Here is a 26,647-nt window from a genome sequence, read left to right on the forward strand (position 1 = left end):
TGCTTTATTCCCTTTTTTTCCATTTTTCTTTTTTAATTTGGACACTTTCTGGTTGCATTCAGAAAAAAAATTAGTGTTGAGGCTTCTTGTAGTGGGTTGAGTCAGCAGTAGCCGAGCATTCTGGAGTTTATGGCACATTGATGGGGTGGGGGTTCAGCAAGGCTATGAATTAAACTCCCAACAGTGAAATGGTAAAATAACCTTTGAAAAACTGCGGCTTTTATGGTAATATACTCTCATTAAAAATTTGGCTTTATTAGCAGAATACACAACCTAGTAGATGACTGCAATAAAATTATAATTTAAATACCTATTTTAACAATTCGATTTCCTACGTATGTTTCCCACATAAATGTTACTTTTGCTGCTCAATTGGGGAAAATACTGGTCAAGCCACACGACTATTTCTGCATTTGCCAACCAGTAGGGGGTTCTGTTACATGTCCCACGTTGTCTACATGCGTTTAATATTCTCACCGTGGTTGCCCGGAGACAGCGCTGCTCCTTGTATCTGTTTTCTCTCTCTCTGTCTCTTTTCTCTCTTTTGAGAAAAGATTTGCTTCCGTTTTGAAAATGCAGCACTAAACACAGTTAACGGCTCAGTCTTAAAGTGACGCGCCCGATTTAATTCCAACCTTTGTCATGTGACTTGAGGCTGCTTGTGTGTGTATGAACAAACGCACCCAAGTCATTGACAGAAATGGCCACCGCGGAAGTGGGTGAGTTGATTCAGTAGCAAATTTTGTGAAGATTCTTTTCTTGCTTTAAAATGTGTTTCTTTATCTTACTATCGAATGTTTTAGACTGTATATTACATCTTCTACAGCATATCTAGAACTGTCTCGTTGCACTTATGTCGTTCATTGAACAATGTTAATATTATGAACCTGGAAGCTAACAGCTAGCTTTCCCCAACTACCTCAAGATGCTGTCTGAAATGCCTGCAGGTTTATTGTACCTTTTTATGTGTGTTTCACTAAAGCTTATAAAGTCACCATTAACTCCTATAAAATATTTTAATATACGTTGCGTGCATATTTTTCCCATGACTGAAAGGATTTTGAAAAAATTCTGGACTGTTGTGTTGAATGTATTTACATCCCCATCATTTAATCAGTGATTCTTGAGAATGGGGACAAAACAGGTCCTATGGATAAAGCACAAAATTTGAATAAAATATACACAAAATATAATTTTTTTCAAATATCTGACTAAACTAACCTGGGTCATGTGAGCACAACAATGTATATTTTCCTGGTTGCTGAATATTTTTTTATTTTAAACATTGTAGTCGGTGGATGATGCCTGTAAAGTCCCTTGTCCAAAAGCAGAACTCAATACATTATAATAGTTTTAAACAATTAAAGAAATACTAAAATTATATATTATGACAAGTCATATAAATAATTATAAAAGTATCAATAAATTGAATTAAAAATAATTTTTATATATTTTCCAACTCCATTGAAATGTGTCCCTAGTTTTTGTCAACACCGTCAGAAATGAAAAGAATGTAAAAAAAAAATCAGGCATTATTGGGGGCACCAGAATTTCTGAGGACCCCATGACCACTTCCTTTCTCTTCCTTTGCTAAGAGGGCTAGTTAGCTCTGGTTAGCTTATGTTATTCTTAATTTTTTCTTCTTTTTTTTCCTACGTTTTTTGTCACAACCATGATGTGTCAACACCATAACTGACAATTTACTAAACGTTTATGAAATTTTGTGAAATAAAGCTTAATTTTGGTATAATGTAAAGATTTCATGGAACTGATGAACTACAACATGGCCTCCTTCAGAATTACATCATATAAATTGACATAGTTTGGCTTTTTGTCAACTCCGTCAGATGTCAACTCCACCAGAGTTTTTGTGAATCTTTCAGTGGAATTGTTGTCAAATCTCGCTTAAATGTGCAATTAATTAATTTTAATGTATTTTACATAAATTGCATTACTTCACATGTATCAAGTTTTTCTTTTTACTCACTAGTTTGTCACCACCTTCAGTTCTGTGTCAACTCCGTCATGCATTGTCAACTCTGTCAGATGAACTTCTAGTTTTTTGTTTAAATAATATTTATTTTGTTTCTTGAGAAGCATTTGTCTGCAAAATGAGTAAAAATATCACTAATAGGGTCATTAAAAATTATTTTTTATTTATTTTTGTCAGATGGTGATGACAGCATTCTAGGTCAGGTCGATTAAAAATGTAATTTAAAAAAAAAAATGTTGCAACTGGGAGCCTGTACCTTAGCATCTTTATATTTCCAAAACATTATTTGTCATATTTGCATACATCAGGTTGAGAAATAACAAAAAAAAATTATGGGAAATTAAAACCCATTTTGTCCCTATTCTCAAGAATCACTGTAATATTAAACGAGAATAAAATATCACATTAACTAGTGTCAGAAACATTGTTAAAATTCAAAATAATTAGAGATTTAGGTCACTCCAAAGTTTGGAGTTTCATAAAGTAATTTAGGGCACGTTGTAGGCTACTAATTAGGCCCGAGCAGCTAAGCGCTGCGAAGGCCTATTGTAATCGTGCTGTAAATTATTATTATTCTTCTTATTCTTCCGTAAAATAAATTGGCTTTTTGGGGGCTTTATTATATTTTTCTATTACTTTCTTATGCAGTCAAACTTTATAATTAGTTTTTAATATAGGTTTAACGATTTTTTTTCTCATTTGTAAGACTTATGGTTCTCCCAGGTACTTTTTGCAGAATTATTTTATTTTTGTTAAGGTTTTAAGCCTTGACTTTATTTAGTCCTCTTTTATGCTTTTTTTTTTAAAGCACACACTGTAAAATGTGCAGTGATGCAGTCAGGCACTATTTAATTCATTTGAATTCAAGTCAGTTTATGAGCTTGGGGACTTTACAGGACATACAGGCTAATTAATAAACAAAAATATTACTTAACCAGAAACTCAGTGCAACCACTTGACAGAGTATGAATAAAGCTAAATTCAAAATAAAATTATACTAACATATTCACTTTTAAAAGGTCTTTTACCAGCTCTTGTGTTTCTCTCAGAGCGCAGACGAGGTCAGCTTGCTGCTTTGTCCATAGCAGCAGTGGTCATCATTGTGGGAGTCCCTCTGTGGTGGAAAACCACTGAAACCTACCGGGCCTGGTTACCTGTCAGTCAGATCAGAGAACTGGCTAAGCTGCAGGTTTGTTTGTGGATTCATCAATACCTCTTGTATTGATCCATCTATTTTTCACATGGCTTACTCTGTTTGTTTCTCAGCTCCAGCTGAGTGCAGATGTGGAGGTTGTATTTGCCCGTGGAACAGTGACACCAGAGCAGCAGAAGAAGGTGCCTCTGACACAAACCCAGGAGGAGCATCATGCTGTAGATGGTGACTTTCTTTAAAACATAGATGCTTATAATCTTTAATTTAATTCCTGGAATCTTGCATACTTTTCTTGTTCTTCTCATCATTAATGCTATTTTTTTCAGAGGATACAGCTTTGAAATATAGGTATGAGACAAAATATCGCACAGCCACCATCATGGAGGAGGATGCCCTGAACAAACCTACTGCAGCGGGTGAGTTTCCTGTAGAATCTAGCTGTTTATCTCATCTATCCATTTTAGTTCCTCCCTCAAAGCACAGTGGTCACATGCTGCTTGTGTTTTTTGTCTTTTATAGAGGCAGATCTTTCTCTGCATGTGCTGAGTGAGAGTCCATGTGGGTCTTTGGTCATATATGTGATCCCTGAGTCGTCCTCATTACTGCCTGAGGTTAAAACTGCTCACACTTTAACATTTACTCCTTGTTTATTCAAATACTATAATGTTGGATTGCTATGTACACTTGAAATAACTATTATGTTTCTATTCTAAATTTTAATTAAATTCCGGACTAATTGAATTGAATTAAATGCCTTTGACACTGCAGATCATGGGTTGTTGATGAAAAAGCTTAAGAGATATATTAGGGACAGCACATTATTGGATGTAATGGTACTCTAATAAAGGATACGAATATGTAATTCATACGCTGGTTTACCAAAGTTTATTTGTGGTGTACCACAAGACTGTGTGCTTGGTCTTAGACCTTTGAATGAATTAATAATAATAATATATAGTATAGTAATTTATCAAATAGTCTGTAAAACTATAATAAAATGTTATTTTGATATAAAGAAATGACAAATAAAGTTCAAAGAAAATGTTTTGTTTAAAAAAAAAAAGGAAAGGTCAAGACATGAAAATACTTTCACTTTTATTGACAATGTACATCCTAACAAAATGGAACATAACCAGGTGGTAAACAAATATAAAATATATTTTATATTCAAGTTAGTTATTGTAAAAAAGATAGAGAACAATAATTTCTGTGTTTGCCATTTAACCTAATATATGCTTGATTACGTTTCTTCTGTAAGTGCTAATGCTGACTGAATTGATTGCATCTATAATTATTCTCACAGGATGTTAAAGTGTACATTGGTCAGCGACGGACTGCGCTGCTCCGTGTTGTTCCCCAGATGAGAACAGCTAAGATGCTTGAGCAGCTGCTGCATCACCTGCAGCCACACATCAAACAGGTACTGAGAGTGATGTCATTCAGCCGTGCTGACATCACTGCTGCCCTCAGCGACAGAGTCCGTTTCCACCCAGGCAACAAAGAGAGCATTGCAGACAGTATGAGAGCCTTCAAATCCAGTCCAGGTTGGTTATTTTTGTCAGAAGTTGCCTTAGTGTAATTTATCCTATGGGTTGTGTGTGTGTGTTAACGCTTCCCTTCTGTTCTCTGTTTATTCTTTTAGGCTATGAGATAACATTCAGCTTGTTAAACCCCGACCCGAAGTCTCACCGGCTGCACTGGGACATTGAGGGTGCTGCGCAGACCTACATACAGCCTTTACTTACCAAAATGTCCCCGGTGGCTAATTTTAGCATTGACTCTCAGGTACTTGTGTTTGCAGTGCACTGTGTCCTTTCTCACATTGTAAGCAAAAACCCTAACCTACTTTATTGTGGCACATCAGCAGGGAATAGCGCATAACTGTGAACTGGAAAAATGGATGCATGGTCTTGAACATTTTTACAAATCTGAAATGTTTGACGTGCTTCTGTCACAGCCCACATTAACCCAATGCCCCTAAAAACATCCAGTGCAAACAAACGCCTTAATGGAACTAAAATTGACATGTTCAAATATATGAACACTGTCTCTTGGTACCCCTAATCTCATCAAAGTGCAAGACAAAACTTATGCAAATGCTCAGGTTTTTGTACCCTCAATTTTACAGACCTTGCATTATGCCATGCTGGGTGTCAACCCACGCTTTGATAACACCCGCAATGCCTACATGCTCAACGCCGACAGCCTCGCGCATGTTATCAACCCAGTGGAGGCCAGACTTGGTAAAAAAATAAAAATAAAAATTACAAAAGATAAAACACAAAATTAATATATTGTGATTTTTCTTATTATGTATTTGTGTATACATTTTTTTTCAGGCTCTAATGCAGCATCTTCCAACCCAGTGTTGAATTTTCTTCTATATGTTCCTGATGCCTACCATTCACCTCTTTACATCCAAGATCAAAACAAGCAGGAAGTGCCCTCCAATGCGTTTCACTCGCCACGCTGGGGTGGGATTATGGTAAGATCACAGGATTATACCTGACGATTTAAAAAATGTGTAATGAATATTAAGTATTACATATGGGCACTTTCATATTTAAAATTTTGACAGTACTTGGTTATCCTGTGATTATCACAAAAGAATCAAAAAAGCTACATTGCTGTTGATCAGCATAGGGTTAGTTACATAATGTAACCGTGGCACATAGGCCATATTGACGGAATAGTTAAGGTAAATTAATACTGATTTGTGTTTTTGTGTGTGTGTGTGTTATTTACTAGTTGTGTCGCAGTTTGACATGGTTGCGGATGGGGTCAGTATCGCTCCGCTGTTGCTAGGAGATGACGGTTGTGGAAAGGATGTTTTCTCTTTTTCTAACTGCTGTGTAGCAATACTGCTAAAGGAGTTACTTTGTAACAGTTATTGGATTAAAATGTTGCAGACTTAATCTCACTTGATTGTTTGCCACCGTTACATAACAATATAATAAAATAGTCTGTCTTGTAATGTATATGTTTTCTTTTAGAAAAATATATTGTCAAAAACACCTTGAAATCAATCAATGCAAGCAAATATTGTGCTAAAATCCATTTTACCCAACTTGTATTGGTTTTCATTTGTACACAGAGTTAGCATTGATGTTCCCTTCTTTTTTTGTAAGCACATCTTTCATAATCAAAGTATCTTTTGAGACAAGTAGGAGGGTTTTCTAGCATGAACATTCTGCAACTGAATGTTACAGAATGTCATAATTCAACATCTCAATTCGACTGAAGTCCAGACTTTGGCAAAGCCACTCCAAATCTTTTATTTTTCCTTTTTCAGAGGTGAACTTGGTGTGTTTTGGGTTTTGCTACATAGCCCAAGTTTGCTTGATCTTAAGGTCACAACCTGATGGTTGGACTTTTCTCTTATAAAATTTCACTATAATGTTCACATCAGGCCCGGATCCTTGTGTTAATTCAAATGTTAGCTTTCTGACCTGTAAATGTGTTTTGAACTGTCTCGATGAAAATGTTTCCTTGTTTTCAGGTGTTTAATGTAGACAGTTACTATGGGCCAGAGGCAGAGTTCCCTGTTGACATAAACATCAACATGGCTAAAGTCATGGGCGTCTTCCTCGCACAGCTTCGGTAAGTCTCAACCTACATCATCTGAGATTATTTTTTATGAACAAATTCTTCAGGCTTTTGCTTTTTTCTTACACTTAAATACATGTGAAAATTAGATAAAAATGACCTGAGTAAATATAAAATTTAGTTTTTAAATTATGATTTCATACTTTATGTGAACAAAGCTTTCCAACCCAATCTGGCATTATATGGAAAAATAAATGTTCACTGCACAGCACTGTTTATACCAGGTCATTTTTCAGAGTTTTTTTCCTCTGTCAGACTGTTGCTGGGTGTGCAGTCGTCACCCCCACCCCCTGGCTTCCTGGTGGCACCCTGTGGCAGAACCGGACTAGCTGACTGGGAGCTGGACCGTCTCATGTGGAGCCGCTCAGTGGAAAACATTGCAACAGCGACCACAACAATCACCTCACTTGCACAGCTGCTAGACCAGATAGGCAACATTGTTATTAATGACAACATTGCTGAACAGGTAAAGTATACATGAAATCATTAATACTTAATAAGACTGATGATGATATTTCCTTAAAACAAAAGCTATGAATATTTGTAATTAAAATGAGATGATGTATATAGAGTTTTGATGGAATAAGGCTGTGACATGGAAAAAATGTGGAGAGTGCTACTTTCCAGGTCTACTGCATGCAACTTCTGGATGATAAAATAAAATCATTTGCACTCGATTTTATTTAAGTTATCAGAGTAAAGGAGTACAAAGTGGTGAAAACCATGTATCATTTTTCATAATTTGATCATTATTAAATCCTAATTAAGATATGTTGAGATTTGAGGTTGTGACGTAACAAGAGGGAAAATGTTGTGGGGATTTAAATACTTTAGCATTACAAGTCATCTTTCTTTTAATTGCACGTTTCCTAATCTATTATTCCTGTCGCTGTCTGCCAGGTGTCCAGCGCTGTGACGTCTCTGCAGCTGGCTGTTGCAGAGCTGGAGGCTGGAAACCTCAAATTCGCCCTGCAGTTTAGTAAAGAAGCCATCCTGGCTTCAGAGAAAGCCTTCTTTGACCCCTCACTGCTCCATCTCCTCTACTTTCCTGATGACCAGAAGTTTGCTATCTACATACCTCTCTTCCTGCCGATGTGTGTGCCTATTCTGCTGTCTCTGATCAAAATAGCTTCTGAGGCTAGACAGAAACGTAGGGAAAAGCAAGCTAAGAAGGACTGACGTGAAGATGTTATGGATAAACTGTTTTGTTGGTGGCTTTGACATTTAGTGGCAATGGGGGCATAAAGAAAGGTTTTTATACAGTGTTGTTTGGGGATATTGTTCTGTTTGAAATTAGGATGGGCATGTGTTGAAAGTTTTTATTAAATGACTACTGGAACTGTAGCTGTACGGTTGAAAGCTTAAATTTGTGTAAATGTGTAAAAACTTATATATATATGAACTTTCTTTTGTAAATTATTAAGAATTAAAGACTAAAGATCTAATTCACATTTTAGACATTTTTTATCTGCACTTTTGCACACAACTTTTTCAATTAAGCTTTTTATCAAACATTTTGTTTTCAGTAGCTGTAAGCAAAAAAAAACCGAGAGAAATATGACAATTTATGAAAACACTAAAGTTGCAGTAACCTAAATAAAATACAAATATTTTGTTTGCCCAAATCAAAAAACTTATTGTACTCAAGTCTCAGCAATTATTTAATAGTGCCTTCAGCTTGCCTTGGTTGTAGGGTATGATTTTGCTCATCCCTGCCAAACTTTGTGCTTTGCATTTCTGTCAAGGCTGTAGTTGTTCTTTTTACCTGTACACTTTTATATTGTGGAACATTAACATTTTCAGAGAAACAATTTGGATTTTATTTGGAGGTAAGCCACACAACCATAAAAATGAACAGAAATAAAGGTTAAAATGCATTAGTTTTGTGTTTGCATATTTAGCTTAACTTGAATCACTTAAAGTTTGTGATGCTGCTATCAACTATTAGCACTACAGTAAATTTAGTCAGCTGTATTTTTAGAGAACATAATTTGTAACTAATGGATTAACATAAAATCTTTGTTTTTAGCATAACTATATGTTAAAGAAAACAAAGCTGCATCTAGTTTCTACAAAACCAAATGACTGAATTAAAAACAAAGAAGCACTGCTTCAAAAAGTATTTAGTTTTTTTGATAAAGACAAAGCTCAAAAAACCCCATTGTACTACAGTAGTAATACGGAAGTATAGTAGGCGAGCCGTTGCCTCTTAACCAATGCTAAAGGTGATTACGTGAACTAGCGTCACTACATGGCGCTAAGTTCGCCATTAAAGTTAGAGCGGATTTAGCAGCCGACAACAGAACAGTGTCGCAGCATTTCCCTGTTCGTTTTCACCCGAAGTTTCCCGCCTCTGTTATGAGATAGCTCTGCCGTAGCCTTTTGTTCACTAGCTCTTAGTCCGTTTGCGGTACGGTTAGCTTATTTTGCGCTAAAATGTCCGGAGGATTCGCTCGAGGACCCTCGGGAAGCAACGATTGTCGGATATATGTGGGGAATCTTCCCCCAGACATCCGCTCCAAAGACGTCGAAGACTTATTTTATAAATACGGATCTGTGCGTGATATTGACCTGAAGAACCGCAGAGGAGGACCACCGTTTGCTTTCGTTCAGTTCGAGGATCCGAGGTAAGCATCTACATCCTGGTTAGCATTATCGCCACTGTTAGCCAGATGCTACACCCAAAGTTGTTTTAATCTTCCCTGACACAAATGTTAATTTACCGCCAGCTGCTAGTTTTAGCCATAAGTCTAAGCTATGTTTTTGACCCACTTTTACATTCGTCTCATTGTTATATTTTCATCCTGTTGTGAGCGTGGTGTTCGTTTGCCTACATGTGGTAGGAGTGAGGCCTACTTCACAAAACATGCTCTCTAAAGGGCACCTAAATACAAGTTGTCATGGTTACAAATAAACCTTCCTTGTGCTTCACTTCTTTTTAGTATGTGCAAATAATCGAAGTTTTTTTTTCCAGTATTTATTTTATATGAACTTAAATAGTTGCTTTTTCGATATATCTGCAAAGTGGCCCTAGCTTTTTAAAGGCGAGACCTTTTAACATAACAATCACGTGAAAAAAATATATACAACAAGCTATGTGTGTTTTTTTTCTTCTTCTTCTTCTTCCTCTTCTTCCCTTTTTACATTTTCGGGGAGATTAACATTTTTAATACGAGGTTTAGACATGGTCTCCTTCCTAAACAGAAAAAAATTATTTTTTTAAATGTTCTGTTAAGTGGCTTTTTTGTGTGAGAAATAAATTATGACCTCACCTCATCTATAAAGTGAACAACCAGGATGGAGATTAAATTTTCTTTAATCTCTAAAGAACATTTCCAACAATATCAACTATTCCACTGAACAGAAAGATGGAGGTCATTAAACTTCCAACATGAACAAGTTTGGATATCTCAGCAACACCCCTTAATAGCGGGCAGCAATATGCTAAAATAAGTCTCCAAAATTTATATAATGTCATGACAGGACTTACAGCAGGCTCCTGCTGCTGTTGATGTAAAAGTCCATATGTGCACAATCAGAAAAAGCCTCCACATGCATAACTTTACTTGGATTTGTTGAAAGAATAACCTTTTATTTTCTTAAAAAATACTACTTTATCGTGTTGCATATTTCAAATCTCTTCATTGTTGTCTACAGATCAGTGGCGACAGCTACCTCTGCTTTAAATGGATGTAAACTTTTGCTTTTTAAAATTTAATGAGTACGTAACCTTACTTTAACAGTGGCGCTTTCACAGTAATTCAGATCTGTTGATGTCAAGATCCTCCAGTTGTACTTTTTTGTAGTTACTGATTATAAAAAAAATTGCAGGGACGCTGAGGATGCTGTGTACGGGCGAGATGGGTATGATTACGATGGCTATCGACTTCGTGTGGAGTTCCCAAGAAGTGGAAGGGGTGGCGGCGGAGGAGGAGGAGGAGGTGGTGGAGGCGGAGGCATGGGGCCGTCAAGGAACCGGTATGGCCCTCCATCCCGACGCTCTGAAAACAGAGTGGTTGTGTCAGGTGAGTAATGCCTTCCTCTTTTTTGTGCCTTTGTCTTAAGAAAATCATATTTTGTACATCATCTTTTTCTTTCCGTTTTCTCTCAGGTCTTCCCCAAAGCGGGAGCTGGCAGGACCTGAAGGATCACATGCGGGAGGCAGGTGATGTATGTTACGCTGATGTCTTCCGCGATGGCACAGGTGTGGTGGAGTTTGTGCGCAAAGAAGACATGACCTACGCTGTGCGTAAATTGGATAACACCAAGTTTCGTTCTCATGAGGTACGTAATGAGTCAGAGCAGAAAGCTTTGTTACTGAGGAGGTGCTCTTGCGCTGCAGTTTGAAGTTTGCTCATTTAGATGAAGAAGCGGGATTGAGGGGGATGGATACCCAACTGTAAGTAAAGCCAAATCTCAAAGTGTCCCTGGGAAAAAAAGATCATGAATTTTATTTTCATATATGTTTATGATTAAGTACAGGTTCAAATGCTTGATCGATCAACATTGTTTTTTTGCTTTTTTTTTTTTTTTTTTTACAACAACATTAAGAGAATTACTAGCCTTTTTTAGGTTGCTGAAACCAATGTGGACTCTTCCTGGTGTCTGCTTGTACCTGATTGTTCTCTTCATAGATGCTAACACACGCGTTTGTGTTTAGGGAGAGACGGCCTACATTCGTGTGAAGATGGATGGCAATCGCAGCCCCAGCTACGGCCCCTCTCGCTCTCGTAGCCGCAGCAGAAGCCGCAGCAAGAGCCGATCCCGCAGCTACTCCCCACGCCGCAGCAGGGGATCCCCCCAGTACTCGCCCCGGCGTTCCCGTTCACGCTCCCGTTCCCGTACTTAGATCTGCCTAAACTGAAGCAGCGGTGTACCTCAGAGCCAGAGAGGAGGCGGTCACGTTTAAAATCCAGTGGTTACTCCCAGGATCATCTCTCACTTGTGTACAATGTTGTTTTGTGTGTTTCACCCACCCCTCCTTCTCCATTTTGTTTTCCCTACTTTTTTTGCAGACCTGATTTTCTCTCCCGCTTGGCTTCCTCTGTCTTTTCCCCTTCTGTTTCTGCTATCCACCTTTTTCTCGTCCCAGCATATTTTTTTTTTCTCTTCTCGTTGAATGCTTTTGTTTTTTCTTTTTAGCCATCGTCTTTGACTTCTCCATAGCATATACAACTGTCCTTTGACCTTCTTGTGTGTTTCTCTGTAGAATTCAGAGGAACAGGATAGGATGGGAAGAGAGGAAACAGTTCATTTTAGGATAAACAGGAGGAGGAGGAGGAGTCAAATATGGCACCAATGGTATGATGGCTGTGCCTTGTCGACTGTGAAATCTTCACTTAAGGCTTTTGTGAATCTCTTTTCCTTTAAATACTCAGTTTACACTTGAGTACTGCTGTTGAATGTTACAGTAAAGTGTGCTGTAAACTGTTTTTGGGGACCCTAAAATGTATTTGTTTGTTTTTTTTTTGTTTTTTTGTTTGCTTCTCATCTTTTTGTAGTCAAAGTATTGTTTTGGATTTGATTGGTAGTTGAATTATTAATATTTTTAAAATGTTTTCCAAAGGTGTGATTCTAACTCACCTCCTTCTCTTTGGTTCTGCTGGTTATTCTAAAGGTTTGGACTGGGCTCATTGGCTCACCTTTCCGGATCCGGATCAGGATTCAGGATCAGTTTAGGATTAGGCTTCAGGATGGATACATGGAGCACGACCCCGGCCCTGTCCACCTTACCCCGGCTAACCGGAAACCTCTCAGTAAACGAGATAAATCAAACTGATTTGGCTTTCGAAATTATCAAAATTATTCCTTCATTTTTGGTCTGGGACACCAGAGACGCAGAGTTACTGGCTGCAGAGTGGGGAAACCATTTCTCAATTTTTTTATTTTTTATTTTTTTAATTGTAAAAAGAAGAGCAAAGCTTGGATAGGATCCAGTAGGAGGGCATGGAGGTGCAGGATGGATCCCACGCGTAAGGAGAGCGGTAAATTGTGGGGAACATTTGTCAGGGGATGAGGGAGGTGTGGTTGGTAAAATGAAAGGATGCTCAAAATGGTATGACTTTTCTTAGTTCAGTCATTTCCAAAGATGGATAATTTGTGATTTTCAGTATTTCACTGCTTATTTCTCTTTTAATAAAACATTCAGTAACAATAAGTGAGTGCTGTTTTTGTTGTATTTTTTTAAATCTGTCATAAAGGTTTGGTACAATGTTACACATCACTTGCACAAAGTATTTCTGAGTAAGCTGAGGTGATAGGAGCAAGTTTTCCCTTCATTTAGATAGTTTCTTCCTATTTTTGTAAAAGTAGAATTATTCTAGTCGTATATTCCCAGATTTTTCAAAGCATTTTATTAAATAAAATGACTTAATATCAGGTCAGAGAATCTTAATGTATTCCATACCATTTAATCATATTCAATTCAATATGATTAAATGGCAGAGTATTCACTGAGCACAATTAAATTGCATTTCTAAGGATTTGTTAAGTTTGAAGAATTACACAAGTTTTCAGTCAGCTTTCATAGTCAGATTGCAGAAAGTAAAAAGTTTTTGCTCTTGAAGGAGAATATATGCTCAATTATTGGAAAACTAAACGGGGGGAGGGAGGACAATCTCACTTTCAGCTTTAAAAAAAAAGTAAACAGTTGTGTAATTTAGCAAAAGGGGAGGTGTATCAGTTGCCCATATGACTATTTTCTTATATAATTATCACAAGCCTTCCATTCAAGGTGTCAGTCTCTCAAATCAGCTTATGATCAGTATTTTTGTGCAGTAATGACCGCTGGTCTCCTTAAGCTAGTAAACCTAAGGCCAGAGTAACACAGTAAGCCTTTTTTCTCAGAATTAGCCCTCTTTTGTCAGTAATTAAATGATTTAACCGTCACAAAATAAAAGTGCATGTGTGTTTTCCTTCATGATAAATATCCTGCTTTAGATGGGAAGACACATTAGTGTTGATGGGGCAAAAAAAGTTTTCTTGAAAGATTCAGACTTTTCTCTTTACCACTGCTTAGAGAACGTTGGTAATGGAGTTGATATAGAGTCCATCTACAACCAGAAAATGTCCGACTTATCTTGGGTTCTGTTAGGTTCCCCTTTGATTCATTTCAAACCTTAGGCAGCTAAATTGTGACTCCCTCTCTGAAAGACCTTACAATTTTACATTTTAAAGTCTGATTTCTATTTTTATTTTTTGTGAGAATTAAAAGCTCTTTAGTGATTACACACCATGCTGAAAAGGATATTTTTGAATGTTATTTGTGAGAAAAACACTATGAAGTCATAAGCCTGGGACTATTATAGTTCTCTGTTATTTAAGTATTGTCAGACAAATACCATTATTTTGATAATCCTATTTATTTCATGTAAGAAAAAAAAGTTTTATTTACTTAAATAAAGCAGTGTTGAGTCTGACTCCTTGATAAAAGAAATAATAGTTTATGAAAATGTTCCAGACAAAAGCTTGCCACACGAAATATGGCGAACAGGCTGACGTACTGTGTAAGTACGTCAAAATGACATCTACGGTGAGGCAGGAGGTGAGAGCGGTGCAATCTGGGTGGAAATAAAATGCAGGCCCTTCTCCGCGAGTAGAAAATGAGCGTCAGCTGGGCGAAGGCTTGTCCTGAGCCAATCAGCGGGAGGAGGAGATGCAGGGGGCGGGGCGGGAGCACCACGCGTCCTTCAATAAATGAAAGAAAAGCTGTGTAGCCCCCCGAAGCGTGCATCTCTGAACACTGAAACTACACAGGAACGGTAAGAGTTATTTAAATATTACACAATGTGCGTTGCTATGACCGAGTATGCACAAGCTGCTGCGCAGGAGAAACCGAGTGCTTTGCATCTTTCCTGTGCCGTTTGAGCAATAAAAGCGCATGAGCCACTGTGGAAACCTGACTACAAAGGGTAATGGTGGCTGAAGCAAACATCCTCTCGCACAGAAGCACCAAGTTGGTATAGATGTGTTGCACTCCCAATACGAGATATCTTTGTAGCAGCACTGCATGAAACGCAAAATGCCTCCCGCTGTAAAATGCCGGGCTCACGTGGTTTGCAAACTGAAGCAAAAACCTCGATCGAAAGAAGTGCTGACAGTGGATTCTATGCACCAAACAGCGTCTTGTCTGCATCCTTTTATGTACAATGTATCAAACTTTTGTTGTCTTGCAGGGCATCATGTCTGACAAGAAGGCAGTGATCAAGAATGCAGACATGTCTGATGAAATGCAGCAGGATGCTGTAGACTGTGCCATGCAGGCAATGGAGAAGTACAACATAGAGAAGGATATCGCTGCCTATGTTAAAAAGGTATGGCGCTCTCGTTTTTAAGTTGGATAAATATGACCTTTTTGAAGAACTTTTACATCAGCATTGACCTTCATCTTTCTCATCTTTCCCCGCAGGAGTTTGACAAGAAATACAATCCGACATGGCACTGCATCGTTGGCAGGAACTTTGGCAGCTATGTGACGCACGAAACTAAACATTTCATTTACTTCTACTTGGGTCAGGTGGCTATCCTGCTGTTCAAGTCCGGCTAAGGCATACACACCCTTGTCACAATGTGCATGCTGCCACCTTTCTGCAGACATGCCTACCTCCTGGTCTGCTGCTTTCAACAATTACTTTGTGCCAACTGCAACACAAACCATTGATGATCAGTGCTTTAATCATGTCTGCACAGATGATTCATAGGAAGTCCAAGAATTAGGAGCAGTCTGATGGTGGCCCTCGGTCAGCGTTTGTACATCCGTCTGTGTTTTTGCTTTTGTGCCGACCTGCCCATTATTTCAAAGGAGTTTGTTGTAAAATAACTTATTTTTAGTGCATTAAATGAGCAACAGAGTTTTTGTTCAAATGTCTTTAATTTCCAGGACTAGAAATGTCAGGACTGTTGCTTGAACCTAATAAAAGCTGTGACATGTGGAGGTTTGTACGTGCTTTAACATTCCTGGTTATGCCTGTGAAGACTTGCAGCGATCCTGTTCTGTATATCTGTAAACTCATTTGGTTGCCTGGTATTGTGACGGTTTTTTGTCGACAAATCAAATGTTGAGCACAAACCAATTTTGACAATTAAATGGTTCAAATGATGTCTGTGGATGCATTTTAATTTGGTTGTATTGCATGACTTTAAATGGCGTTATGCCTCACATCTGACATAGCCATAACACCCTACTTGGTGTTAAGGCTATGACGAGGTGTGGGGAATTGTATGTAAAAGAATTTAAAACTTGCAGTTGGAACTAAAAATACATTAGAGGTGTTACTTTCATTGTACCAGTTTACTATCAAAGAAAAAATGGCATTTCAGCATACATAAGGAAAAGGCTCACATTAGTGGTCCAGTGAGTTGGTGAAATGATTTAAGAGCAATTTGTTCAGATTCTAATTCATTAATACATTTGCACAGCCACTCACAAAGCAGACTATATGTCTTCATAGAAATCTAGTTAATTCTATATGATGGGCCTAATTTGAGTATTTTTTGGTGTGAAAGGACGTCATTGAAAACGGATTTTACTAGCGTTAGTTTAAAAAAAATGTAGCAAAAATGGGAGGACATTGGTAATATAAAACCGAAATGAGAAGCAGAGGAATCATCACAGATTTCGGGATTCCAGACTAAACGGCACTCCTAATTTTAGGAAAACATTAGTGCATGTGTGAATATTCTGTAGCGTTACTCTAGAACGTTACGTTATTTTATTTGTTATGAAGAAAGACAACAGCTGATCCAAAACTTAAAAACTAGACTTAGTTTATTTATTCATTTAGCAATAACTCAAAGTTATCAGAAAATATTTAGTTATCTGAAATGAACAAAGTTGAATAACATAAATTGGGTGACATTCTGGTCTACACTCCATGCCAGATGGTGGCGGTTATTTTTGGTCACGTACCAACCGCCACAACTAGACGAAGAAGAAAAACGAACAAAAGTTCTTCCGGGTGATAAACATGTCGGCTCCTGTCGGGGTGTCGGCACCGGTTTTCGGCCGTCCTGCCGCCCCTGCCTTCCCGTCCATGGCTCTGTCGGCCGAAGCCGCTCCGTTCAGTCCCGGAGAGTCGGGCTGCTCGCCGCTAGACTCTCTGTCGGACGCGGAGAAGCAGTTTTCCCGCTGCTCCGCAAAGCTTCGAGCCCTGAGACCAGACTGCAGCCAGCTGAGAGAGGAGCTCAATCAGCTGTTTGACCAGCTGCTTTCAGAGAACTACAACAGGAGCTGTGAGCTTCCCATCACCATCCGACCAGAGGTAACACAATCTACCGACAAGCAGCCGCTCCTCTTCGGTCATTTTTAAGGGTTTGTTGGTTGTTATAAAGCGTCTTGCTTCCCTTTTCCAGGATGTGTGTGTTCTGCTAAAGCACACCAGTGGTCTCGTACCTCTGAATCAAGAACATTTAGTTGTTAAATTCTGTCAACTTGTTCATCACCTCCTCAATCAGCTGAAGGTAAAAATCTACTTTACCATCTAGGACTTTGTAAACGTGTTTCCCTACAATTGTTTTTAACTTCAAAATCAATTTAAATGGATGTATTTGAATTTCTGGCTGTAGCCTCAGGCACCTTTTTACTCTTGTCTTATGTTGTTCATTTGTTTTTGTTTTTTTGTTGTTCCTTGGATGGGCTGAACTGAAACAAATATTGTCAAGCTTCTGTACAATGACAATAAAGGCTGATTCTGATATTCATTCATACCCCTTTAACATTTTGAATATCTGGTGTAGGTTGAAGTTAGTTTTTCTGCAGTGTGCTAGATTATTAACTTGTTTTTATTCTGCTTGGATTTCCTCCAGGTTATAATGGATGAACAGACACTGGATGTGCTGGTAAACTATACTGTCGATGCCCTGAAACAGTGCAGTACATGGACCCACTCAGATGTTCTCTTGGCACTTTCCACAGTCGTGTATGGTAATGGATCTCAGTGCCACCAGGTAGATTATCATTGTTCACTGCTTTTTAAACTGTATTTGGTATTTCCATGGCTTTAATTAAATATTTGAATCTTAACAGTGAATCAAGGAGTTTCTAAATTCTTATATTTTCAATAATGTCCCTAACCTTTGTATAATCTTTAATAAACTCCAAAAAATATCCCTTAAACAAGTTGACATTTAAACTCAGAGTCTTCATATTTTTGAAGAGTGAAAAATTTTAAGTCAAATTTGTCAATAATTGTTCTACCAGAACCAATCATAGAAATGTTTTCCTGTTTCAGTCATGTCTGTTCTTATTTGCATTGAGATTTTGTTCGTTCACAGCTTGTCAGTGACCTGCTGCATGAAGATGGAGTCATTCTGCAGTACAGTTCTCCTTCCCAGCCAAATATCGAATTGAGGCACGTTGGGCTCACCTTCATGGCCAACATCTGCCTCAGGTAGACTTCATGACGGCAAAAATGTTCACATTTCTTCACGTTATAGACATAACCTTCTATTTATCTCATTTTAGATTTCATGTAGTATATCAACACAGAATGGTGCTTAATTGTTTTCTAAATGTCTTTATATGTTCATATTTGAAATGTTACTTATGCTTCTTTTGTGTCATTTTGCCGGATGGCTGCGTGTTTTCCTCTGCAGGATTCCCGGTCAGCCACTTTTAGACGATCAGTACCGAAGTGTTTGTTTCAGACTTTTTCTGAAGACACTGCAGTCACCCAAACCTCCCAACACCGATGATCTCTTCTACTGCATGGTAGCTACGTCTGGCCTGCTACAGTAAGAAAATAGTTGAAGAATGCATGTGTAGTGATGGCTAACACTTGTTTGCTATGTTTTGTTTCTTGCAGGTCATCCAGGCTGCTCTGAAGGGACTTCAGTTCTGTCTGTCAGGTGGGAAGTGGAAATTTGGAGGAGGAGAGGAGCTTGGATCTGTTCTGGCTGCACTGAAGGTGGAAAATCGAACCATATTTACTTCTGCACCAGTCTGCCTGGTGAAGTCTGTTAATTTGAGACCTCCTGATTCTTTTCATAGAGGCTCATGTTCCAGGGAGCCCCTGGTTTGAGTGTCGACTGGCCAGAGGTAATTTACCCAGCGCCTCTTTCGCAGTATGAAAGTCTCTCTCCACCAAAGCCTGCTGAACCACCAAAAACTTTAGAATCACCAAAGGAGGCTGATAAGACTGGAAAAGCTTCAGGAGTAAGAGGAACCTTAGTTCTTACTGACTTTAGTACCTACAGAGGATTTTTCTGCATTTATTGCAAGGTGTTCACTTTTATCTTGTTTAAGAAAAAAAAGAGGAAATCGAAAGGAAAAGGAAAGAAGACAAAAACTGAAGAAATCAAAGTGGATGACAGAGAGGAGGAAGACAAAGAAGCGGTGCCTGAAGTCTGCGGAGGCGGAGGGGACGGCAGCAGAAATGATGTGGAGAGCTTAGCCAAACCGCCCGCCCCGTTTCTCTACCCGTTCTGGAAGCTGAACAGTTCTGAATCGGAGTTTTCGGACATCGAGGGGAACGCACAAAGCAAGTTAAGGTACACAGAGAGCTTTTTACATATTTGTTCTTTTGATCACAGGGTTCCTCCACTGTTTTGAAAGGAATGCTTTTCCAGAAATGTAGTATTTCTTGTCCTCCATCCATTCATCTCTCTTTTTTTTTGCTTTCTGCCACAAATTCGTCAACTTTTGTTTTTATACTATAAAAATGATCAGGACAGGACAGAGAACATTGTGTTGGAACCCTGTTTTAATGCCAGTATTTTTATTCCCATCAACAAACCTTTCCATTTTGCCATTTCAGAGTTTACCAGTGCCGTGTTCGTCAGTTAGCGCTGCACTGCATGCTAGCAGTAGTGAAAGCTGTGGAGAAGAGAACTCTGTATGGTTACTGGTCCTCCTTCATCCCAGACTCTCATGCTGGTGGACCCCCATCTCTAACTCTCCTTACAATTATACTAAAGGACCCCTCACCAAAGGTACAGCCAGTCACAAACATTTGCTCTGGTTTTCAACAGGACGTGTGAAACATTACACTTCGTCTTTAATTCATGTATTCTTTCTTATTCTAGGTGCGACTGTGTGCGCTTCAGGTGCTGTCGGCCATCTTGGATGGCTCCCGGCAGTTTCTGGCTGCGGCTGAAGACACGGCATCACCTCGAACGTCTTACACGCCGTTCTCCTTCATGCTAGCTGCTGCTGTCAGAGAGCTGCACCGCAGCCTCAGTCTGGCTCTCCTGGCTGAAACGTCCTCTCAAACACTCACACAGGTCATAAAGGTGGGCAAGCTGATTTATCATTTAATGTTTAGGCAGCTGGTCCTAGACCACAAGCTGAGTGCATGATGATAACCTCAGAGTGCTAATCACAAATTAGCTGCCTACAATCCTAGACTGCTGCTCTAGGACAAGAATTTATTTAAATGTATTACAGCATATATATAGTAGCACAAAGTCTCTCACTTTCCCAAATGGGGGATTGAATTACATTCATACCACACAGCGTCACATGGGCGAGTCGCATTGTATTGACTAACATCAAAGAGATTGGGTTTACCACCTGTGGACTGGAAGACAATGGCCGTCTGCAGCATTGTTCTGTTGGCTGTGGGGGTGAAGCAGTGAAGACAACCAAACTCTTAAATACTTCATTTATGATGAAAATGACCATAACTCAACCTTTGAATAATAAAATTGAGCAAAATAACGTTAGTTTGTGCTGAAGGAAAACATGTGTGACAGACACAGTGCTGCAGTCACGGAGTATCTCCTCTTCTGTCTGTTAGTGCCTGGCGTTCCTGGTGGCCAACGCCCCCTATCATCGCCTCAGACCTGGCCTGCTGAGCCAGCTCTGGAAACAGATTCGTCCTTATGTGCGCCACAGAGGTCTGCACCTCGTCTCAATGACCTCTCTAACTATTTAAAGTTTCTCTCTGACTGTATGAATGCTCTGTCTACAGATGTGACCGTACGCGGGTCTGTGCTGAGACTGTACGGGGCGATAGTAACGGCTCAGGCCCCGCTCCCTGAGGTACAGCTTCTCCTCCAGCAGCCAGAAAACCTCGGCGGTGGCAGCATCTCCGGCTCCGTAACGCCGCAGGACTCTGCTCTCAGCTGGAGACACAGGAACGGAGCGGCCTCGCCTGCTCGGACACCAGCAGCTTTCTCCCAACAAAACTCAAGCACACATTCCCCCCAGCTCCCTCACACACCGAGAGAGGAGGAGAAGTCATCACCGTGGCTGTTGAAGCTCTGTGTTTCTCTGGTGACTCAGCCCAGGGAGGAGCAGTCAGACAGTGAGGGAGCTGGAGGCAGTGCTGCTTTAGAGCCCTCTCCTGTTCGACTAGAAGCTCTGCAGGTAAAGATTATGGAAACAACTTGTAAACGCTCTAAAGAAGCATTCCTCAAGATATGTTTTTTTTTTTCAGGTTTTGTCCCATCTGGTACGCGGTTATTTCCCTCTTGCTCAATCAAGCCTGTATGAGATCGGGCAGCTGAGCGCTCGGTGCCTCGAGGAGACCGACCCCTCCATACAGCTACACAGTGCAAAGGTAAATCTGTCTACCTCAGCTGCAAGCATTACACATGGTCACAAAACTACAATAAGCAAAGGACCTTTGTGTTTCTGTGGTATTTTTTTAGCTACTAGAGGAGTTTGGTGCAGGAATAATCCAACAGTACAGAGCTGAGAACAGTGTTCCTGACAGCTCTAAGGTTCCTGTGAACCAGGTAAGATCCTTTGCTACGGTCTCGGGATGCAACTATTATCTTATTAATCGATTATTAACATATTTTTCATCAAGGCACTTGAGCCTTTTTTATGTAATACTAGAGATACATTCAAATGCAAATAAGCAATTCAGATCCTTTTTTAAGTAATAAAATAAAAATTAAAAAATTGCATAAAATGCAATACCATAGGATTCCTTTAGTGAATTTGAACTGGGTGAAGCTAAAACTTTGCCACTTGAAGAGTTTTGAGAAAAACATATTTATAAACCTGTTTTTTTTTTTTTTTTGATCTTGAATGCAAAATGTGCATATTTTATACAATTTTGGCTTAATTACTGCTCTGAATACAATGTTTTTTCAGCAAATTGTCTTTTTTAAGTCTGTATACTCCAGTTTATTATTAATCACTTACTAAATTAGTATTCCCTAGTTAAGGTAGATTTAAGAGTTTGTTGTGAAAACTGAAGGCTCAGCTTTTCAGAAGATTAAACATTATGTCATGATGGGTTACAGGACACTTCCAAAATCACACAAGTTTAAAATGGATAAAAATAAATTACATCTTAGCTGCCTGAATGTTGGACCTTATGTCCAACATTCAGCTGGGATTGTGCTCATGTCATGTTAGCCAACCTGTGGTCCTAAAGCAGTGTTTCCCGCTTGTAGGTGGTGGAGTTTTGGTTAGAAGTGTTGAGTGGGCCACTAAATGCAGCACTACAAAACGAACAACATCCCACGCTACAGGCAAGCGCCTGCGACACCCTCGCCTCCATCCTGCCACAGGCCTTTGCCCAGCTGCCTGTGAGTTTCTTCTTTGATCACCTTCTAATTTTCTGAAGATAAAATTGAAATTCCTCCAGCTATATTTGTAATCTTGGTTTTCAGGATAAAACTCAGCTGATGTGCATCACCGTGCTGCTTGGCCTGACCTACATTGAGAACTATCTGGTGAAGACTGCAGCTGTCAGGGCTTTGGGAGTTTACATACTGTTCCCTTGTTTGAGAGAGGCAAGTAATCAGTAAAGATCAGCATCTGTGCTGTTCAGTCATCTGAATGTTTTCAGATATTCTCTTATTATATTCTCCTCTCAGGATGTGATGTTTGTGGCTGATACTGCGAACATTATCCTCGCTGCCCTTGATGACCGATCTACAAACGTCCGTGCAAAAGCTGCGTGGTCTTTGGGAAACCTCACAGACACACTAATCATTAATATGTAAGACTGCTTGGGTTCGAAAAGCAGAGAGAATAGGGTGAAAAGTCTGGAACTTCCTCTTAAATCAGCAGCAACATACTTAAAGGTGGACATTACTGGATATTTCAACTGAACACTCAATAAAACAGATTTTAGAATCAATTGGTTTGGAACTACAACTGTACTAAGCATTTTATTTATGATTTAAATTTTGATCAGTGCCAAAAAATCAACCAAATTGATTGGTTGATTTGTACTCTATACTCTGTCCCTGGTAGAGTGGTCAAACAACCAGCCAAAAATGTACAAGGAATTTGTTGAGGGCTGCAGTTGCAAAGGGGCATTTAAGCCAATAATATATAATCTGCATGTGAAACTTTGACCCAATACAGAAAATCTACCCAAAAAAAATTGAACTTCTGCATCAAATTCTTGTTGTTTTGTTGTATCATAATTCCATCCTGACTAAAAACACTTTAAATTCATCATTAAAAACTGACATTAAAATACCTTCATGGCCATAATGATTGTAAACTTCTGGACCTGATCTGTATCTTTCTCTATCTTCAGGCAGAATGTAGGTGTGGATTTCCAGGAAGAATTGTCCGACATGCTTCTGCTGAAGATGCTGCAGGCAGCAACTCGAGCAGCTGCAGACAGAGACAAGGTGAAAAGAAAAAAAACAACACATTCACTCAGATTTACGGTAGTAACCCCAGATCTCCCAAGGGCAACGTGTTCAAGCTAATATGTTACCTTGTTTTCTTCTCCTCTAACCTTCCAGGTGAAGTGCAATGCAGTGCGAGCACTTGGAAATCTCCTTCATTTTCTGCGTCACAGTCAGATGACTCGGCCTGTTTTCCAACGCCCTCTGGAAGACGCGGTTCGTGCTCTGGTCAAAACCGTCCAATCGGAAGCAGCTATGAAAGTCAGGTGGAATGCCTGTTATGCACTGGGAAATGCGTTCAGAAATTCCTCTCTGCCACTTGGTAACTATTTTTTTATTTTTTTTCTCTTATGAGTCTAGAGATTCAAGTGAATATTATGCAAAATTCACTTTCTGCCCGTTTTTATACTTTCAGTTGGGCCTCAGCTGCTTTTAAAAACTGTCCAGGCATTTAAAAAGAAACATTCAAATGTATTTTGGCAATAGGTTGATATTTTTTAGTGTCTGGAAAACAAACCGTTTCAAAAACCTTCTTTGTAGAGTCATTACTGCCTCGTTACCTAGCAACCCCAGTGTGTTGCCACAAGGTTAAGTTCTCTGATGTACTCGTGTGTTTAAAGAGGAAAAAATAAAAATTTCCGCAGCGCTCCGAAGTAAAGATATAAATAAAAATTTCTTCCACAGTTTTTTGAGTAATTCTTTTACAAGAGCAATAAAGTTCTTCGCTAACCTCCACAAACTACGGTTGAAAAACCGTGTGGCTCTGTTGCTCCTTTTGCAGCGTTTTCCCTTCTATCTGCCATCTACCTCGTTTTCACATGGCCCACCTCATTTGCATAAAATTGCCAGGTGGCCAATTAAGCTATAAAACATACTTATAGTAACACTTATTCACAGTAAAACATTATGAAATTAGTTGCATGCAATATAATAATTCTACCAAAAAATTCAACAAATACACTTATTAAATTTCTAATTAAACAAATAAGTTTTAACAGTAACTGGATACTTTCTACATTAACTTGGCCTCCACACCCAGCGAGCCCAGTTTGCCACCTGGCAACCCAAGCATTAACTTTCCGTCTTTTAGTTGTTGGATTTTGCTGATGTCAAACATTACAGCTGCCTGTTGTTTCTTTCTTCATGACAGAGACGGCTCCATGGTCTCAGGATGCCTTCTCCGCCCTCTGCCATGTGGTCACCTCCTGCAAAAACTTCAAAGTCCGCATCAAGTCGGCCGCCGCCCTCTCGGTGCCAGCCCAACGCAGCTGCTACGGCGACACAAAGCGCTTCAGCTGTGTGTGGCGCTCTCTGGCCACAGCCCTGGAAAATAGCGAAGATGCGGTCGACTTTCTGGAGTACCGCTACAGCGCCAGCCTGCGACACACACTCTCTGAGGCTCTGCTGCACCTGCTCAGCCTCGGCACGCTGCAGGACATGCCTGAACTCAGCACGTTGTTGGCCGGGGAGGAGGGCAGGGTCATCAGAGAGCATTTAATCAAGTATCTTAAAGCGGAGGAAGGAGAAGGAAAAACAGGAGGAGAAGATGAAGCAGGAGAGGAGAGTAACTGTGGGGAGGAGAGTGGACAACTGCAGCAAAGACTGGGCCGACTCCAGGAGACGCTTGTCAGACTTAAGAGCCTGAAGGCTGAAGAGGAGGGAGGGGATCAGGAGAAGGACGTGGTGGTTCATTTCCTCGAGGATCTGTTGAAGATATGTGAGGAGTTTTAGAAATTTACTTTAACCTGAGTTTATGGTAAATCAGGCAGGAGCAAAAAGTTAAGAGAAGAGCAAATCAGTGCTGATACATTTGAACAACATGTTTTCAGAAGAATTAAAATCTGCTTTGAAGATGAATTTGTCCTTCAGATTTCAAATGCTCACTGCATATATAGACACCAATTTACACAAATTATTAAAACAGTTTACCTCCTAGGTGCAGTGGTGGCACAAAGGCAAAGCATCACCCATGTATTGAGGCCTTAATCCTCATGCCGGTGGTCATAGGTTCAATTCCCAGCCTGGCGACATTTGCTGCATGTCTTCCCCCTCTTTCCTGTCAAACTACTTTCAAATAAAGGCCACTAGAGCAGGGGTGGGAAATCCAGGTCCTCGAGGGCTGGTGTCCTGCAGCTCTTAGATGTCACCCTGGTCCAACACACTTGAATCCAACAGCTGAATCACCTCCTAAGTGCAGTCAAGTTCCCCAGAGTCCTGATAGAGATTCATCTAAAAGTTACAGGAGACCAGCCCTCAAGGCCTGGAGTAGCCCACCCCTGCACTAGAGTCAACAAAACCTTAAAAAAAAACAGTTTACCCCTGAGAAAACTGAGCTGAAATAAAAAGCTGAGGGGGGAGAAGATCCCCAAACCTGACAACCCACTCAGAGAAAGGGTCTCTGGCAGGTGAAAAAAGCCTCTCTGGAACTCAAAAATATGCTCATGTAAAGATGTAAACCTGAAATATAAAACATGGTTGAAAATAATCCCTTTGTGTCAACATTTGAAGTAAAACTAGAGTTACTATTTCGGTTATTTTATGTTTTGTCATCCCTTTTATTTCTATACTGCTACATTGATTTCTATTGTATTTAGTTAATAAAAAACACTTGTACTTGCCTAAAATCTTTGACCTGTAATTTATCATAGTCATAATCGACTAACTGAAGTCAAGTCACCAAATTATTCAATGGCACTTTTGTGGAAACATTAGTATTGGTATCACAATACTAGCTTTGTATTTACTTGATTTTAGATCAGTACCAGAGTTCCCAGGATTGCACATCCCTATATGAACCACACTACACCGTCTTTGGCTAGATATATGGCTGAGTGTACAGACATATTTTACATTTCTTGTATTATTAAATAATTTCTGCTGTCTGAAAATAGATTGATACCTTTGTTGTTGTTTTTCTGATTCTTCCAAATTTTTCTTCTGTCATAAAACCTACAGTGCCTTGCAAAAGTATTCAAACCCCTTGAACTTTTTGCCACTTGTGTATGTGTATTTTAAAATATATTGTGAGGTGGAAGGTGAAGTGTAGTTTGTTTTCAATTTTATTTTTTACAAATAAAATTTTTAAAGCTATGGCGTATGTGTATTCTGACACCCCCTAACCGATGTGAATAAGATCCAAACATTGACTAAACTTTGTGTTTTGATGTGGTGCTTTTAATGGTGAAAAGTACAATGTACATCACTAAATTTCTCCTGGATATTTTGGGGTAAGTTGCTCTCAGAGGATACTTTGATCATGGCAGGGTTTTTTTTCAGGGAAAATAGTCTTTTCTCAGATTTACAAACAGCTGGGGAAAAATATGTTTAACCCAGTTCTATGCTGTCAAATTATA

General features: G+C 39.4%; 4 protein-coding genes across 5 annotated transcripts; all 4 read left to right on the forward strand.

Moving 5' to 3' along the window:
- Positions 1 to 426: 426 nt before the first annotated feature.
- Positions 427 to 8,197, forward strand: pigs (phosphatidylinositol glycan anchor biosynthesis, class S). Its single transcript, XM_008427140.3, has 12 exons — positions 427 to 719; positions 3,043 to 3,182; positions 3,260 to 3,371; positions 3,473 to 3,562; positions 3,666 to 3,757; positions 4,450 to 4,690; positions 4,789 to 4,931; positions 5,275 to 5,389; positions 5,486 to 5,631; positions 6,646 to 6,746; positions 7,008 to 7,218; positions 7,653 to 8,197. The coding sequence occupies exons 1-12, from the start codon at positions 701 to 703 to the stop codon at positions 7,929 to 7,931; spliced, it is 1,689 nt and encodes a 562-aa protein (XP_008425362.1). The 5' UTR covers positions 427 to 700; the 3' UTR covers positions 7,932 to 8,197.
- A 760-nt stretch (positions 8,198 to 8,957) lies between these two features.
- On the forward strand, positions 8,958 to 12,909 carry srsf1b (serine and arginine rich splicing factor 1b). Of its 2 annotated transcripts, XR_535334.3 has the most exons (5): positions 8,958 to 9,379; positions 10,584 to 10,777; positions 10,864 to 11,036; positions 11,413 to 12,053; positions 12,370 to 12,909. XR_535334.3 is itself a non-coding variant. In XM_008427139.3 (4 exons), exons 1-4 carry the CDS (start codon positions 9,189 to 9,191, stop codon positions 11,599 to 11,601), a joined length of 747 nt encoding a protein of 248 aa, XP_008425361.1. In that variant the 5' UTR covers positions 8,958 to 9,188; the 3' UTR covers positions 11,602 to 12,909. The 2 variants fall into 2 exon arrangements, 1 of the variants encoding a protein (XP_008425361.1); XM_008427139.3 differs by having other exon boundaries at positions 11,413 to 12,909.
- Positions 12,910 to 14,356: 1,447 nt separating this feature from the next.
- On the forward strand, positions 14,357 to 15,849 carry dynll2b (dynein, light chain, LC8-type 2b). The gene is made up of 3 exons (XM_008427138.3): positions 14,357 to 14,512; positions 14,927 to 15,064; positions 15,160 to 15,849. The coding sequence occupies exons 2-3, from the start codon at positions 14,933 to 14,935 to the stop codon at positions 15,295 to 15,297; spliced, it is 270 nt and encodes an 89-aa protein (XP_008425360.1). The 5' UTR covers positions 14,357 to 14,512; positions 14,927 to 14,932; the 3' UTR covers positions 15,298 to 15,849.
- A 483-nt stretch (positions 15,850 to 16,332) lies between these two features.
- Positions 16,333 to 26,384, forward strand: heatr6 (HEAT repeat containing 6). The gene is made up of 20 exons (XM_008427137.3): positions 16,333 to 17,011; positions 17,103 to 17,210; positions 17,556 to 17,696; positions 18,024 to 18,139; positions 18,345 to 18,459; positions 18,554 to 18,655; positions 18,739 to 18,903; positions 18,994 to 19,238; positions 19,505 to 19,679; positions 19,773 to 19,979; positions 20,486 to 20,585; positions 20,660 to 21,057; positions 21,128 to 21,250; positions 21,342 to 21,428; positions 22,098 to 22,232; positions 22,317 to 22,439; positions 22,524 to 22,648; positions 23,198 to 23,294; positions 23,412 to 23,616; positions 24,445 to 26,384. The coding sequence occupies exons 1-20, from the start codon at positions 16,718 to 16,720 to the stop codon at positions 25,023 to 25,025; spliced, it is 3,642 nt and encodes a 1,213-aa protein (XP_008425359.3). The 5' UTR covers positions 16,333 to 16,717; the 3' UTR covers positions 25,026 to 26,384.
- The last annotated feature ends 263 nt before the right edge of the window (positions 26,385 to 26,647 follow it).

The sequence above is a fragment of the Poecilia reticulata genome, chromosome 14, assembly GCF_904066995.2.
Source record: "Poecilia reticulata chromosome 14, P_reticulata-male-v2, whole genome shotgun sequence".
Taxonomy (NCBI): Eukaryota; Metazoa; Chordata; class Actinopteri; order Cyprinodontiformes; family Poeciliidae; genus Poecilia; species Poecilia reticulata.

Bases quoted from the DNA above. Each gene is read 5' to 3' on its own strand.
- pigs (XM_008427140.3), top strand. The intron at 3,183-3,259 runs GTTTGTTTGTGG...TTTGTTTCTCAG, and splicing joins GAGAACTGGCTAAGCTGCAG to CTCCAGCTGAGTGCAGATGT. The intron at 4,691-4,788 runs GTTGGTTATTTT...TTATTCTTTTAG, and splicing joins AGCCTTCAAATCCAGTCCAG to GCTATGAGATAACATTCAGC.
- srsf1b (XM_008427139.3), top strand. From the start codon at position 9,189: ATGTCCGGAGGATTCGCTCGAGGACCCTCGGGAAGCAACGATTGTCGG. The intron at 9,380-10,583 runs GTAAGCATCTAC...AAAAAATTGCAG, and splicing joins GTTCAGTTCGAGGATCCGAG to GGACGCTGAGGATGCTGTGT. The intron at 10,778-10,863 runs GTGAGTAATGCC...GTTTTCTCTCAG, and splicing joins AAACAGAGTGGTTGTGTCAG to GTCTTCCCCAAAGCGGGAGC.
- heatr6 (XM_008427137.3), top strand. From the start codon at position 16,718: ATGTCGGCTCCTGTCGGGGTGTCGGCACCGGTTTTCGGCCGTCCTGCC. The intron at 18,140-18,344 runs GTAGACTTCATG...TTTCCTCTGCAG, and splicing joins ATGGCCAACATCTGCCTCAG to GATTCCCGGTCAGCCACTTT. The intron at 19,239-19,504 runs GTACACAGAGAG...TTGCCATTTCAG, and splicing joins AACGCACAAAGCAAGTTAAG to AGTTTACCAGTGCCGTGTTC.
- dynll2b (XM_008427138.3), top strand. From the start codon at position 14,933: ATGTCTGACAAGAAGGCAGTGATCAAGAATGCAGACATGTCTGATGAA. The intron at 15,065-15,159 runs GTATGGCGCTCT...CTTTCCCCGCAG, and splicing joins TCGCTGCCTATGTTAAAAAG to GAGTTTGACAAGAAATACAA.